This window comes from Dipteris shenzhenensis, chromosome 1, assembly GCF_047967505.1.
Source record: "Dipteris shenzhenensis isolate YYH24624 ecotype China chromosome 1, Dip_SZ_1.0, whole genome shotgun sequence".
Classification (NCBI taxonomy): Eukaryota; Viridiplantae; Streptophyta; class Polypodiopsida; order Gleicheniales; family Dipteridaceae; genus Dipteris; species Dipteris shenzhenensis.
In genome coordinates this window covers 25,537,741-25,554,760 of record NC_141596.1, presented here as the reverse complement: position 1 = coordinate 25,554,760, position 17,020 = coordinate 25,537,741, and the positions used below count along the sequence as shown (strand labels likewise).

General features: G+C 41.5%; 1 protein-coding gene across 1 annotated transcript; it reads right to left on the bottom strand.

Moving 5' to 3' along the window:
• Window positions 1-4,336: 4,336 nt before the first annotated feature.
• LOC147905596 (uncharacterized) lies at window positions 4,337-6,629 on the bottom strand. Its single transcript, XM_087373583.1, has one exon. It carries the CDS (start codon window positions 6,277-6,279, stop codon window positions 4,774-4,776), a length of 1,506 nt encoding a protein of 501 aa, XP_087229709.1. The 5' UTR covers window positions 6,280-6,629; the 3' UTR covers window positions 4,337-4,773.
• Window positions 6,630-17,020: the final 10,391 nt, after the last annotated feature.

The following is a 17,020-nucleotide window of genomic DNA, read 5'->3' as shown; positions in this document are numbered from 1 at the left end:
CTCCCACTAGCATGCAGCAAAGGAGCCAACCATGCATGGGAGGCGATCAATCCTCCACCCAAATGATGCAGCATTGAATCCAAGTGATTGCTGAATGGACGTCGAACACACTTTCCAAGCAACATGCAGCTTGTTGCTCATGGATTCACGCAAACCAAAGGCACAAATAATACAACAATGTATGCTGCAGTAGTCAAAATCAAATCCCTTTGATTGATTATTGCTCTCAGCACAGGCCCTGGTCTCCACCTTCATCATATGGAGGTCTCCACACACGAGAGCGCATCTACATGGAGCAGCCCGCTGAATTCATTGTACCAGGTAAAGAACATAAAGGTTGTTTGCTTCTTCGAAGTCTTGTTCTCGTCTCTTCTCTTCTCTTCTTTTGCACGTGCATTTCTTATCTTCACAGTATGGTGATTGTTGCTCCAAGGGTTCCTTGTGCTACACCTTGTGGACACTGCATTGGTGGGAAAAACAGATCAATAAAACAAGGTAACAAAGACAATGGATCGAATCATTCAATCCATAGCAAGCTACCACGCTTTTGTTGCTTTCTTAAAATTGTGAAGAATCACATGAACTGACATAGATCCTAACAAAATACGGAAGCAACGTTTCACTTGTCAAACCAGCTCAAACTCTTGAATACGTAAAGAATCCACACAAAATATGGCAAGGGTACACTCCCTGTCCTACAACGGGCTGTGCCCCTATAACATTATAAAAGGAAAGGACTTGGAGTAGGACGTAGCTAGATTTCCAATACAAGAGATTATCACTGACCTACTCAATGGCAAAAACCTGAAGAACCAGCACAAAAATCAAACGATCTATCCACCAATGAGTTTCTAATTGTCATCCCTAGCATGAACAAAGGGCTCAATACCATTCCACTCACACCTTCGACCATAGGTGTGAGAGCACATCAAATCAAAGCCTCACATGCCTGTTTGAATTAAGTTTGATGGAAATAATAACGCCCTTTGGTAATGTAACAGTTATGATGCTTAAAATTGCATCTGCTCAAACATCTGTCAATTAACTTTAAAATGCACACATCACACTAAAGAAACTTAACCACACAAATAGATCTAGTGCCTATTAAGAAGCCAAAAACTGAGAGACTGTGAACATAAGCTAAAGAACTACGCATTGTGCAATTGCCACAAAAGAAAGACAGCTGGGAAAACAAGGTCGTAAAACAATAACAATGGATTGGATGATTCAATCACGTTGATTTCAACCTTTAAGGCTCATACCAACTGTTGAGCTTGCTTTCTTTCTCATATTTATAATGGTTTCAACCTTATACTGACTGCTAACAAGACAACGATGCAGCGTTGCACTTGTCAAACCAGCTCAAATCATTACTACATGCATTGCTGCTTGACCAACCTTGAGACTGCACCACTTGAAACCTTGGTAGAAGATCCCTACAAATATGGCGAGGACACACTCGCTGGCCCAACCACAAAAGTTAAAGAGAGGATTTGGAGTAGAACCTAGCTGGCGAGAACACGGGGCCCGCACCATTCCACTCAAATTTTCAGCTATAGAGGTGAGAGCATATAAAAGAGAAGCTTTCTGTGCCTATTGCTGACTTGCTTTTTCAGAAAACAGCAGATGACTTAAGGTTTAAGGAAATAATAATGTTCTTTATTAATACATTATTATGATGCTTAAATTTTGCAACAATGAGCTTGAAATGCACACCACACTAAAATCGGATGATCTATTATGTGTCAGGTTCTGTGCCAGAACTTGATCAAGCGTATGCAGCCTCTTTACAAGTCAGAATCACCTGGCATTCTACGGGCCTGCTCAAGAGTCTCTGTGACCGACTTTCTTCAATCACTAGACTGTTTCCAATCTTGCAGTCAAAGCCTGCCTTCATGCATTTCAAATTTGTAATAGGAATTGTGCAATGACACCAAAAGCACCACATAGGATCCACTAAATGCATACCATGGAACCGCTAATGGATCCATATTAAACCTCATTGTCCAAGGCTTCTACTTGAAAATTACAGTCATCACTATTTTCTTGGAACATACGTTCCATGAAGTATTTGTGCAAGCCTTCAGGCATTGCAAAGTCGATGATCTTCATGAGAAATTTGAAGTCAGGATGTTGGTAAAAGGAAGATAGACAAATGTCTTTCATGTCGTTCCTCCTGCAATAGGCTAAACAAAACAGCTGTGTCGAGCATGATTTCGTGTAAGACATGCTGAACAAGAACCAATACTAGTACTCCCAAGAAAATTGATTACCATCTTGCATATCGGAGAATGGGGAGCCAGATCGATTCAGAAAACCCCTCCTCTCCTTTGGCATGTGCTGGTGGGAAGTATGTTGTCAGCCAAGGCCTGCGAAAGCTTGCTGATACTTCATCTGGCACAACCTTTTACTAGAAACACTCTGATTGGTGAACAATGTGAGCTTATTTCAAAAGAAGGGAACTCAAACTTCCAATCTTTCTAGCATAATTCAATGACACTCTCCAAGACAACCATAACGCTCACAACTCACTCAAATAAGCAAATAATAATAATCACTTTGATCATACCCAATATCACAAAGACATCAACCATTGCCATCAAACCATGGCACTCGTGACCTGCTCCGAATGACAGTCATCAACATGAACTTGAAACAAACTAAATCTGCAGTTCCAGTGCTTGAATAGAATGTCCCATTTCAGCTTCTTCAGGAGAATACACTCTGCTTCCAACCTAGTTTCATTTGTCTGCTCTCACAGGGAATTACAAGATCAGCTCTCACGTGAGAGAGAGAGAGAGAGAGAGAGAGAGAGAGAGAGAGAGAGAGAGAAATTGACCATGTAAAGAAAAGCAAAACAGAAGAGTACTTAACCCTGTAACTCACCCACAAGAATCAAAAACATCGAGAGAGAGAGAGAGAGAGAGAGAGAGAGAGAGAGAGAGAGATGCATTCAAGAACATGCCCAAACTGGCCATGTAAAGAAAAACAAAAAAGAAGAGTACTTAATCCTAGAACTCACCCACAAGAATCAAAACCATCAGCTCAATGATGCATAGCAAGGACTGTTGAAGAAGTGAAAGGAAAGCATGAAGCTGAACACGAAATGAGAATGCTTGCTTGCTTGCTTATGGAATGAAGAAAGGTGAGGTCCATATGTAGGCACCTCTTACATGAGCCACCAAGCTCGACAATCATCTCCTCAATCAGCTCCTAGAATCTCTCAATCATCCTATGTGGCATCTACCACCACCTAACAGTACTTATGGGCACCTAACTGTGCCTCTAGCACACACACATAGAACCCAAGGTGTGCCTGGGGCATATACCTTGAGATATTCCATCAAACCCCCCCTCAAGGGAATGCCTCAGGCTATGTCAAGGATACATCTAGTCTCATAGTTTCTCATGCCATCTCATGGTGGTCAAGGATAAATCTATGGCTAGGATCTCATGCTAGCAAGGGGTTCCCAAGGGTGTGAAGTAAACAAAAGGGATACATAAAACCTTCCAATGGTTATCTCCCCTGCATGTACATGCACACAATGTCTGCAGGAGGTACCATGGAGTAAAACACATACACATGGCCTACATCATATGGTGACCATAGGTGTTTACACACGTCATCCAATGGCAACAGTGGGTGAAGAGACACCCATATGAGCATACATTTATCCATGCATCTATATGGTTGTTTCTGGTCACAGCTCTGGAGATGACACGCAACTAGGCATGATGAACATTCGCACTCAAGGAGATCACGTTCTCTTCATCCACTAGTTTTTCACTTTAGTTATAAGCACAAAATCCTAGAGAATGTAGCTGATAGGGCAATGCACTGCTAAACGTATAAATAATCACAGCATCCAGAAGGCTGCAACATCAGGCCGATGATTAACATACTCATAATAGCAAACTGTTGACTTTTGGCCTCGGATAGTCACCCAAAAGTCAAAACAGTTTTACTCCCTCATGCACACTAGGGACGAGATAACAATGCCCTCATAATAAAATTCAGGTTGCATTATACAAAGATACTAAATAAACTTGAAATGAATTATGGAAAACCAAATCGACAAAAACACCCCAACAGAAGACAATATATCATCAAATTCTTCCATTTTCGAGGACTCTCTCTCTCTCTCTCTCTCTCTCTCTCTTTGATTAACTCCAAAAGAACCTATTTAGTTTGTCAGACAAAGAGCTGTCTCTACATTTTATGTAGGAACACATCGTACAGATGAAAGGGATTATTGAGTCATCCATGCTCTATTTGAGCATCTACAATCTCTAAAGCTGCTATAAGATTCGATCCATTGTGACATACTAACAGAAGTAAAGCAATACCTCTATTATTTCTGAAGGCAGCCTTAGCCAAGATCACAAACCTTTACATATTCATCAGTCGAATCTTAATTTCTTCGCGAATATCTGGAAACCATAGGTTAACACAATTCCCCAAGGTCACCTTAGAACCAGAGGACAGATTCTAAGATTTGGATACAACTACACCTGCGCATATGACGTACAGGTCTTTCATATATACTCACCAAGCTACAAGACTTGCAAAGCTACTTTAGGTCCCAAGAGAGAAACGCTGACGGCAATGCATTTAAGGGTCATCGCCCTTGTCTCAAGGCATGATATGCCAAAAGTCACCGCAGCGCTCAAAAACTACCCACAGACCATTAGAACCCAGGGCATGTACAATACTTGAGGTGGACAGCTTATGCCAAAGCTGCCATACTGGATCTCTGTACAGAATTTTGTGGTCTAATCAGTGATCCCTCGTGCAGAGCCACTCTTGGCACTCATGATAGCTTTCTTCAATTCTTCTGATACATCAGAATTGGACCCTTTGGACTCCGCATGTGCATCTTTTCTTGGTGCATCTCTCTGAGCTTTCCCGACTTCAACATCTTGACGATTATCCTCCCTCCCTTTCCCACCCATGGGAGCATCCAATAGTGGAGGCCTTTGAACGGTTTGCTCTTCTATTAGGATATCCCCACTAGGCTTCCATGCCCCAATGCTCCCCCGATACTCGACCTGCGATCTCATCTCCTCCATAGCCCTCCTCAGGACTTTATTCTCCGCATGCAGCAGGTGTAACTGCCGCTTCATGGAGTAACATACAGCCGCTACCTGAGCTAACTCTCGATTCTCTTCAACAAAGCTGACTGGTAGCAATCCCCGTTCTAAATACCCTGAATTGTCAACTGGGGAGACATCTTTAGGCTTCTCCGGAGCTGCAGCAACACTCTGCAAGGTGATCTTATCCAGGAGGAGGAAAGGCAATTTGGAGAAAGAAAAGGGTGGCCAGCTGCTTTCCCACCCTTGGAAGAGTTCGGGGGGAGGTTTGACCCCCCACCTGACGTTGAGCAGGGCTTGCTTACCTACAGGTAACGAACTATGAGCAACAATTTTGCAGCCTCGAAAGACGTTTTCAACACTCATAGATCGCGCTTCGCCAGATTTCTGGAGCTCCATTTTCATTTGTTCCTGCAGGATTTCATCCGGAACGTCCACTATCACGCAATTGCCACCCAATCCTGTCTCAGAATCAGTGTCCTGGTCTTTGATACAATCAATTTTCTGCTTCCGATCCCCTCGACCTTTCCAGTCTCTATCCAATCCTTCGATCTTCAAGGAGAAATTAGATCCTATCACTACGTTATTCGAATCGGCAGAGGGGCTGCGAAGTTTATCCTTCTCCGACCCGGCGCTTCGCTTATGAGTTCCTTTTGTATCTCCGTTCGACAGAGGAGATGGCAGGGTGCCGTTGTCGAATTTTTGAGGCGTGGTACCATTGGGCAGAGGGACTTGGCTCTGTATACCATTGACATGGCTCTGTGCGCCATTCTCTTTCGATTGGACTGGTACAAGAGCTTTCTTAGGTGAGCTCTGCAGCAGATTGACATCCTTTCTAACGCTGAAATCTCCGGTCCGAGGTTTTACACGCAGAGAGAAAAAGGGATGATCTCCACCTTTAGGAGCAAAGTGAAATTCCGCGGTCAAGGCAAGAGCGGCGCCATTCGGAGAGCCCCAGAGGCCAAGCCCCGTCTTCAAAATCAGAGAGAAAGGGCTAACAGGATCATTGGGCTTGAATGCGAACTTGAAGGAAGGCCCGGCAGGAAAGAAAGTCCCAACGTGGACGGCGAGGTCTTGGCCGTTGCCCAAGGCGATGCCGGAGGAGAGGGGGATGCCTCCCAAGGTGAAGGGGAGCTTGGCCCGAAGCAAGGGGCATCGCTCCTCGCGAAATTGGAGCGAAGATTTCATGTTCAGCAAGCAAGCAAGGCAGTTCCCTTCTCTGTTTCCGTCTTTTCTCTCGTCCGCCGCCTCCTCCTACTCCTTGCTGAGGTTTTTCTGTTGCTTCTTCCTTTTCTCCCCAATGATTTCCACAACTCTGATGGCCGCTTCACTGGCGATGTGTTGAACTGATGAGTCTTCTGTGAGCTTTGAAGCGGGGATTGAGGAGAGCGGAATTGCGAGGCGAGGAAGAAATACGATCTGTAAGATGATGGAAAGGGGGATGATGATGATGCGGTCAGCCTCTGCAAAGGTCGAGCGCACTAGTGCAGTGGCTGGAAAATGGGTAGCTGTGTGTTTGTGTGTGTGTATGTTGGTGGCTTATTACGAGTCCTTAGGGCCGGGCCTAATGATGTTTGGGTTTTTGAAAGTGGAGGTTGAGCAATCCAAAGAAAGGGCCATGTGGCATCAATCACTGCCTCGTGGGACTCGGGTTCACTCGGCGTGGTGTCTCGTGGGACTCGGGAGCTTTAGGACTGGGATCAATCGGCCGCGCCGAGTGATTTGTAGCAAGCTCATTCGAACCTTGAGAGTGATTTGTAGCAAGCTCATTCGATAGAGAAACTTGTCCGACACCAACCCACACACAGGTCCCAACAGTGATTCGACACCCCATTTAAACCCAGCCCTAGCACAGAAAATTGAAGAGCTCCTCCACCTCACAACACCAACAGAGCCTGCTGCATCAAAGCCTTGACAAGAACATGGCCTCAGAGGAGTAGTGAAATGAACTCATGTGGTGAGCTGGTCTGTACATAATGGGCTTGTAATTTCATGTTTGGTAAGGTTGTACTAGTCAAGTTTGGTATTAAGATAACTCAACTTTGGTTCGGGGCTTGTTGAATCTCACCATTCACATGCCTCATGTAAGTATTCATATTGTAGGAGGCATTGCATCATCTCGTTAAATTGGTTAGTAGCATTTGGGCACTCATTATCCCTTAATCTTAGTAGTACTAGTTACCCGAGCTCATGCATCATGGTTGATATTGACATGGTTGAATCTCACCAAACTCATGCCTCATGTAAGCACTTGCCTTGTGGGAGACATCACATCTCCTTAACTTGGTTAGTAGCAATGGGGTGCTCAATGGGTTGGATGGTTAAGCCTTTTGTAGGTCCTACTTACCTTATTGTTGGTCCTACCTCATCTGCCTGCCTTGAATAGAGCTTTAAGGTTGGATCATTGAGTTCAATAATGAATGTTTTGTCCTCCTTAGAAAAGAAAAAAAGCTTGATGTGTGAATGAGATAAGAAGCTCCCCTCACTGTGTGCTTTAATGGGTGGGACTTCTTTTCAGCTACCTTTTGGTGGTCATCTTTGTACCATGTTACAAACTACCTGGTTAAAGGGCAAAAAGATGGTCCCCTTTTTTTCGTATATGACAACTTCAAGTGCAACTCCACAAGCAATCTCATAGAGACTAAACAATGTTATAGTTTCAAAATGCATGACTTTATGCCAATATTTGTCTTTTTATGTCTTATAGCTTTCAAGAAAACATTAAATCTATGTAAATATGCACACACGTGCCTTAGATATGCCATAATCTTTTCCACCAAAGATTTTTTTTTGGGAAATAAGAATATGAACAACAATTTGAAAATAGTTAAAAAGAGGACTCACGCAATGAATAATACTTTGAATTTATTTGAAATCCATTGCAATGGGTTCCAAATGAGCTCAATGGATTGTTCTTGTCGCCATGGAGGAAGCTATGCTTTTCTTATGAGGGGGAGCATTATTCATGTGTTGTCGGAGTAATTTCAGGCAAGAAATGTTGTTGAAGGCTTAAGGGGGGGTTCGAACTTGTAGGCAAACTAGCAATGTACTACAAATGAATACTACTAGAGTGAATCCCCTACTACCGTTGCTCTAGAGAAGAAAATATAGATTATTGAGAACATATTACAAACCAAATAGTGTAGCAAATGATGAGAAGTCAAAACTATGAAGGGACTTAGGGATTATTCTAAGATTAAGTTATATATGTTATATATATATGGCATGATTTGTGCCTTTAGAATAGGTAGATGGGAAGCATGGATGAGTAAATTAATGGACGGATTGGGTGATAGCCGATGAAGTCAACATCATGAACAGCCTCTAAGATTAAGCTATGTATGTTTTATATATTTTTTTTTTAATTTTTTTGTGTCTTTAGAATAGGTAGATGGGAAGTATAGATGAGAAAACGAATGGACGGATTCGATGATAGCCAATAGGTCCCTCTCATTAGGGTGGAGTGGCATATTAAAATTGTTCCCATCAAAAGAGGGTTGACCAATTTGGGGAGACAAGTTCATTCAAGCATATTCCACAATAGATTAAAGGAATTTCCAAAGTGACCATGTATATTAGAGCTCATGAAAGTAGGGCTATGTAATATGTCAAGGTTGTTGCATTTACTCTAGGTTTCGAGTTTAGTCATTCTGATTTTAAGTTCACATGATTCAGATCCACCTAGTCTAGGTCTATTGGCTCTAGGTTTCAAAAACACTTGTTGTGGGTCTACTTGTTTTGTATATTGGATCTACTTGGGTTTCGAATCTGCTTGTTCTACTTGGGTTTTAGATCTACTTGGGTTTTGGATCGATTTGTTCTAAGTTCTAGATTTGCTCGTTCCAACTTTCGGGTTTACATACTCTAAGTTCCGGGTTCATTCATGTTACATTCACTTCTCTAGGATTTAGGTTTCAAGCTCATAGGTTTTGGATAAATTTTCCGATTACAATTCGAGCTTCACTTATGTACTTTAGTTTGTTGGTATTTTCATGTGTGCTTCTACAACCTCTCATATCAAGACCTTACTTTTTCTTGGAACAGCTCTTGACATCATAAGACATGGAAGGTTCATTGACCCCTATAACACCCATGCACAAGGTTCTAACTATAATATAACACGACAATGGAATATTTGTTTTTTATAATCTTGATTTTCTCTTTATCTCATAAGTGTTGCCAATGGATACTATCTTCTTTTTAAGTTCATGAGTATTGCCCTTTTTCATGGTGCCGATTGGTTCTATCAATGGGACAAGCGGTCATGCTTGACATTGTTAGGACACGTCTTTTTATGGGACAAAATGCACACACTTACCACCTTCACTTCTTTAGTAAGGATTAGATGGCTCATTTATCCAATTCCTATGCATTGACCAATCCTCTTGATTTGACCATCCTATTTTAGAATGGGTACTAGAATTATGGGCTCTCCACTATCCACTATGTTCTACACACACACACGTATGCAACTACACCATAGCTATAAAGAACACATACATAAATGGGTGGGTGGGCATACACATGTGCATGTGTAGGTGTGTGCACTCACACACACACACATTTTTTTAAGAGTGACATCCATTCGTCACTATAATCTAAATCCCGCGAATGTAGGTCATAAAGACATTGCCTTAACGATGCTCAGAAGAAGTGATACTAAGCCAAAGAGGGGTGACCAAAGACTCGATGGTTACGATCTTTCCATAGAGTCCATAGTGCCCAATAGTGAACCTAGTAAAAGAGAAGATCATAGCCCTACTTGACTAGATGAAAACCAAACATCCAAAGACGCAAACAAGCACTAAGAAAATGATTTGGAAGCCTTTGTGTTAATAGCAACAAGAAATCATAAGATTCAGGGCAATGCCAAAAGATATGGGGCATAGACTAGCCTGAAGATTGACATCATTAACAAGTGGCAATGACAATATGATGATGAGCCACACACACACATGCACACATATGCATGCACACGCGTGCATGTACACACCCAGACATGCACGTGCGTGCTTACATTAGCAGGTAGCTGAAAATCTCAGTGTATGTGAGACATACATCATGATCTATGCAGCGCGTCTGCAAGCAATCAAAGAAGGATTGTTGCAGAGAACGCTTTAAAAAGCCAAACAAGGAAAATATAGGATCACTAAAGACTTTACAGTTCCTGTCTGTCCATAAAGTCTACAGTGCCCAATAGCGAACCCAAACAAAGAAAAGATGAAACTCCAGTCTGGGTGGATGAAAACCAAAGAGCCAGAAAGACTTCCCAAATGGTGTTGCCAGGAATCTTGCTCGAAAGCTACCGAAGAAAATCAATGAACTCATGAGAACATGGACAGAACTAGAATAAATGAGGCACAGTCTCCCGAGAACTCAAGCGTCTGTAGCAACGAGCAGGAGCAATGTGTCTACAAGCCAACATCTATCCAGATGGAAAAAATGCCCAGAAGCACTCGCCAGAAGAAAACATGTTGCCTAAGAGGAGTTTTGTAGGCCCAAAGCTATCGTAATCTCTTTCTCCACCACTTGGCTGGGCGATGCATTCGCCAAGTAGAATTGCCTTTCTCTGAAACCCAAGGTTGAGGCAAAAGGATTTTATACAATGCAAGTACCGTAATCTGAGATAGCCTCAAAGGACAATAAGAGGACCCTAAGGAAGTCAAAGTCCAATCCTCCAATATGTCTTGAATTTCCAAAGGAGGAATTGGAACAAAATGTGAAAGCACACAAGCAATTTGTTGCCACAAACCTCATTAATGAGAGCCCAAGCCATACCGTGTAGCTGCCAGAGAAAAAGGTAGCATAGAGCTACCATCATGAATAACATCAGCAACAGAAGTGATGCCCTTAAAAGAAACAAAGCAGGAATAGAGAGGTTTCTGTAAAGCCACTGGAGAATGAAAAACTATCGACAAGTGAATGTTTTCAGCTCGCAAAGAATTACCTAGCGAAGATATCCATTGATGCGACCAAATAAGAAATCCCAGTAATTGATTTGCTAGAAAGCAAAGTTAAAAGTATTGATATGTGTGACTAGAGATCTAATCATAAGAGCCCAAGGCTGATCACCTTGCAGAAATTGCAGCAACATTTTTCCCTTGTGAGCAAGGATGTGCACCTGGATATTCGTGATGTTCAAACCACCATACATCTTAGGAGAACAAAGTTGAGGCACTGAAAGCATCCTGAGACTCTTTTTGCCATGTTTGGAATACCAAAAGATTTCCATAATGGCAGACATGAAAGAAGCAAGATCTGCCTTGGTGAACAGGATCAATGGCAAATAAAATTGAATATAAGCCACAAGGATGGACTATAATATCTGAAGCTGAACATGCAAAGGCCAGTTTGCTAATTTCCAATACTGTAGCTTTTTTCAAAGCTTGACCATCACCCAATCAGTCTGTTGACGACGAGTGAGACCCCACCCCAAAGGGTAACCAAGATGATGAACAATCAGAGTGGGTGGAATGATTTCCTCGGTCCACAAAAGACTATGCCAGTCTTTAAAATGCAATGGGAGTAGCTTAGACCTTTGAAATTTTACATGAAGACCAGCTGCCAAACCATAAAACAGAGAGAGCCTGCATCAAAACAAAAATATCATTCTGCGCATTATTTGGGGTAAAGAAAGAAGCATCAGCATAGGCTTGAGCAACCATGCTGCAATTTTCATCCAATTCCAAACCATGAAGGGAGCCTGTAGCCACAAGATGATCAATATATTGCAGAATAGGATGGGTAGCAATGGCATACAATAAAGTACTAAGGGGACATCCCTGACGGGCTGAACAACGAAGAGTCCACTCATCAGAGAGATCACCAGAAAGAATGTAGGCTACATTGCTATCCCTATATAGCTAATAAATAATCTGTTGCATTTTTGTTCCAAACCCCAAAGCTCGCATTGTTTGCGAGATGAATTCCCATTGAATTGTATCAAAGGATTTTGAAATATCCACCTGTAAGAGCAGAACATGCTATTGTGTGTATTTGGCATATTCAATCCCAATATAAGCATTGGCAATATTATCTGTGATATGCCTACGGGGAACAAAGCCATATTGCAAAGAATGCAGCCCATCATGCAAATAAGCTTTAATATGATCAACAACCATTTTGGCTATGATCTTGTAAATGACTGGCATGAGCATTATTAGTCTCCAATCAGAGCGAATCACATAGCTACTTTTTTGGAAGGAGCTTAACAAATCCTTTTTTCCATGACATAGGCATTTGCTGATTTTCCCATGCTGAATTAACCATTTGCAGAAAAGTAGGCTTGACGATATCCCAGAAGGCAAGAAAATATTCCATTGTGAAACCATCCCATCCTATAGACTTCCATCTGCCACAGGATTTAACAGCATCTGACAATTCTCTTTAAGTGAAAGGAATTTCTAATTCCAAAGCCTAAGCATCAGAGAGAATGGGATGGACATGCTACAAAAGAAGTTGGCGGGCAAACACAACTTGAGGAGAAAGAATGTCCACATGCCCAAAATGAGATGAAAAGTGCTACATACAAAAAGCAGCAAGCTTTGAGCGAGATGAGGACCAAGAACCATGAGGCATCCGGATGCCACAAATATTAGCAGCCTATCTTTTATCATGAAAACTTTTAAAGAATTTCTTGGAAGAGCAACCTTTATCCAAAAAAGCCCTTTGCCGACATCGGGTCTCCCATTTAGCAAGCTTTCTTTGATCATTCGATTGGAGATAAAATTTGCATGTGTGTGTGTGTGTGTGTGTGTGTGTGCGTGCGTGCGTGCGTGCATGCGTGCGTGCGTGCGTGCGTGCGTGCGTGCGTGCGTGCGTGTGTGTGTGTGTGTGTGTGTGTGTGTGTGTGTGTGTGTGTGTGTGTGTGTGTGTGTGTGTTTTATAGACTAGACAAGACCCCCTCAAGACCCCTTTCCATAGTGAAATGAAAACAATGTAGCTCAAAAGAGAGAGCAATTGTCATTAATGAAAAATATTGAACACTAGTGTTTTGTCAAAAAGGTCAATTTTAAAAAATTGTAGAATGCACAATTGTTCAAAAGGTTGTGCTTTGATAAGTCTTAGCAAGCATCACTTTTATTGAAGAGGGGAGTCTACATACCTACCACCATCCAACAAACAAATTGATAACAACCATATTTGAATTTAGTTGGGAAGACAGGTGTCATAAACACCCCTCCCTTGTTATCGGGATCACAATAAAAATAGTTGCTCATGCTACAAGCTCATGAAGCTAAACTTTGACACAATGATATACGTGTAAAATTAGTTGCGTTGTGCTGAAGGAAAGGCAATTTTATTGTTATGCAATGAAGAAAAATGGTAATGCATTCATGCTGAGAACAAAAAAAAGGGGGAAAGAGGAGATAATAAATAAATACATAGAGCATTAAATGTAGAACTAAGATTTAGAGCAAAGAAGGGGAAATTTTATAAGAAAGAGGAGCATAAATTAATATTTAGAGCATAAAATGTAAAATTTTAAAAGAAAGACAGGTTTTTTTTTTTAAGGGCTTGGAAAGACTTAAGAAAGGCTAAGAGCATAAAACTTAAATAAATGAAGCCTTATAGCCCTAAATGATCAATTAAGAGAGAGAGTTTTAAGGGAAATAAAGGATGGGGAAAAGTAAAGGATTTAGGGGGGGGGGGATTGAAAAGAGAGGACCTTAATGTCCAAGTTGTAATGATAAATGCAGGTACAACAAGGTACAGTGAGAATTAAACATGGAAATAAAATAGGGGGAAGGGATAAAAAGTAAATTGAATGTAAAGTGGGAAAGGGATAGTAAGTGTGTGTGTGTGTGTGTGTGTGTACCCAACTTAACCCCATTAGGATACAACACACTAGGTGAGACAGTAGGTCATCACCTAGTGTGATGACCTAGTGTCTACCCAAAGAGGAATAGAAGTGTTGTTTAAGGAGTGGAAAGGATGTATTAGATTATGGTGAGTTTGAAATTCGACAAGCGAAGGTAATTGTTTAAGAAGAGGTCTATGGTAGGTAGAAAGTTAAGCAATACCTAGGAATTATTTAGGATAGAAGATTTATTTTGGGGCTACTATGGGAATTGTTTGGGCTAGAAGAGCAAGATCAAAAGGGTAAGTGGGGAAGAGAGAATTGCTCAGTGAACAAAGAAGTGAGTGAAGAGGCAAGAAGGCCTTAATGACTTATGTGTACTATGTGTAACCGTCCAAAGTTGCAGGGGAAACATTATGTGTGTGTTTTAGACTTGACAAGACCCCTTTCCATAGTGAAATGAAAATAATGTAGCTCAAAAGAGAGAGTAATTGTCATTAATGAAAAATATTAAACGCTAATGTTTTGTCAAAAAGCTCAATGAGAGGTGGGCTTTTTTTTTTTTTGGGGGTAGAATGCACAATTGTTCGAAAGGTTGTGCTTTGATAAGTCGTAGCAAGCATCACTTTTATTTAAGAGGGGAGTCTGCATACCTACCACCATCCAATAAACAAATTGATAAGAACCATATTTGAATTTAGTTGGGAAGACAAGTGTCATAAACACCCCTCCCTTTTTATTGGGATCACAATAAAAATAGTTGCTCATGCTACAAACTCATAAAGCTAAATTTTGACACAATGATATATGTGTAAAATTAGTTGGGTTGTGCTGAAGGAAAGGCAATTTTATTGTTATGCAATGAAGAAAAATGTTAATGCATTTGTGTTGAGAACAAAAAAAGGGGGGAATGAGGAGATAATAAATAAATACATAGAGCATTAAATGTCAAACTAAGATTTAGAGCAAAGAAGGGGGAAATTTTATAAGAAAGAGGAGCATAAATTAATATTTAGAGCATAAAATGCAAAATTTTAAAAGAAAGACATGGTTTTTTCTAAAAAAATAAGCACTTGGAAAGACTTAAGAAAGACTAAGAGCATAAAACTTAAATAAATGAAGCCTTAGATCCCTAAATGATCAATTAAGAGATAGAGTTTTAAGGGAAATAAAGGATGGGGAAAAGTAAAGGATTTGGGGGGGGGGGGATTGAAAAGAGAGGACCTTAATGTCCAAGTCGTAATGATAGGTGCAGGTACAACAAGGTACAATGATGGAGTGCCATGTGATCAGAGGACCATGCACAACTAGAAAGGAGTCGAGAGGTAGTGTAGAGGGGGCACAAGATTTGGGGACTGTCGTAAAGAGACGTAGAGACAGCTACAGGGTAGAGACTACTAGGGAACCACAAGGAAGGGCAGCAGCTAAAGGTGAGAGGTCCACATACGAGAGGCACAAGAGGTGATAGGACAATGGTGGGAGCAAAAGGCAAGGGGCTTAAAGTAGGTTGCAGAATTTAGAGCATAGGAGACTTACTGAGAGTGGAGGGGGTTAAGTAGCTTGTGAGGCCAGTCGGTAGTTGGAAGCGACTATCAGGCGGGGAAAAGAAGGGTCAGGGAAGACAAGGGGTTTCTTTTGGAGGGAGTAAACTAGGTGGTTGGGTAGAGGTTTAATTAGGGAGGGGAGGTTAGGGGGAGAGGGGGTTATAGGTTTAGTTAAGGAAGAAATTGGGAAAATTTAGGGGGACTTTAGGGGGGTTAAAATAGGGGGAAATCGAGAGAAAAACTAGGTGAAAATTGAGGGGAAAAAGAGGGGAGGGTCTAGGAAAATTAGAAAAAATATATAAGAAAAAATTAAGGGAAATTTAAGCAGAATTAGGGGGAAATAAAGGAGAAAACTAGGGGAAAATTAGAGAGGGGGTGGGGGAAGGAAGGGAAAAAGGCCGGGGGGGGGGGGGGGGGGGGGGATGATTAAACATGGAAATAAAATAGGGGGAAGGGATAAAAAGTAAATTGAATGTATATTGGGAAAGGGATAGTGAGTGTGTGTGTGTGTGTGTGTGTGTGTGTGTGTGTGTGTTGCTTGCTCTTCCTTTTTTATCACCCTAGAATCATATGCAAAAATCTTAAATATTATATTCTCTATGACCGAGCAGGGCCTGAAGATGGAGGAGATTGAAGGCTAGAGTGGAACGGGAAAACCAATTCGTGGGAGGATCTAGGGGTAGAGGAGTAAATGTGGAGGCTGTGGGGGTATTGGTGAGGGAGTAAAGATAGAGAGTAAGAAAGATGAGGGGGAACAAAGAGGAGAGAGGGCAATAAATGGTGCATGCAGAGGGAGAGGGAGAGGGAGAGAGAGAGAGAGAGAGAGAGAGAGAGAGAGAGATGAGGTGGAACGAAGAGGAGAGAGGGCAATAAATGGTGCATGCATAGAGAGAGAAAGAGAGAGAGAGAGAGAGAGAGAGAGAGAGAGAGATTCTATTGGAATCAAGAGACAAAAATATGATCTATGGGATCCATTTGTGCGATACATTATCTAGCATCATAGACTTGTCCGTGGCATTTACACATTTGTGGTAGCATTGGGCCCAAAGTCCAAAATGTGGGACTCACGATAGAAACATTACAACTAGGACCCAAAAATTGAACCTAGTACAAAAATCCCAAACCTTGGAACCCCTAAGACATGAAACCAAGAATCTATTTTGGGACTCCGACATCCAAACCTACACTCTACTCCCTAAATGTGAAACCAAGAATCTTTTCTAGGTCTTCGACAACCAAAATTTTACCCCACTTAGTTCCAAATCTAAACCATGGGGCTCAATAAAGATCTTCACTTATGCTATCATCCCCTAAACCCTAAAATCTTGACACATAAAATCTAGAATGATTTGGACAACATCTAGACCCTTGGCCAGATTCAAAACCCACGGATCTAGTTGCTTGAGATATTTTTTTAAATTCAAAATCCAAGACTCAAGGACGATTGGTGGTCTAAAACTTGAGATTGAAAGCTGTCAAAATACTATTGCATTGTCACCTTGAGCTAGAACCCCTGGGGCCTAAGATGCTAAACCTGGACCTACTGGAAGCATATAGCTAGGATCTAAATCTTGAAACCTTAGAC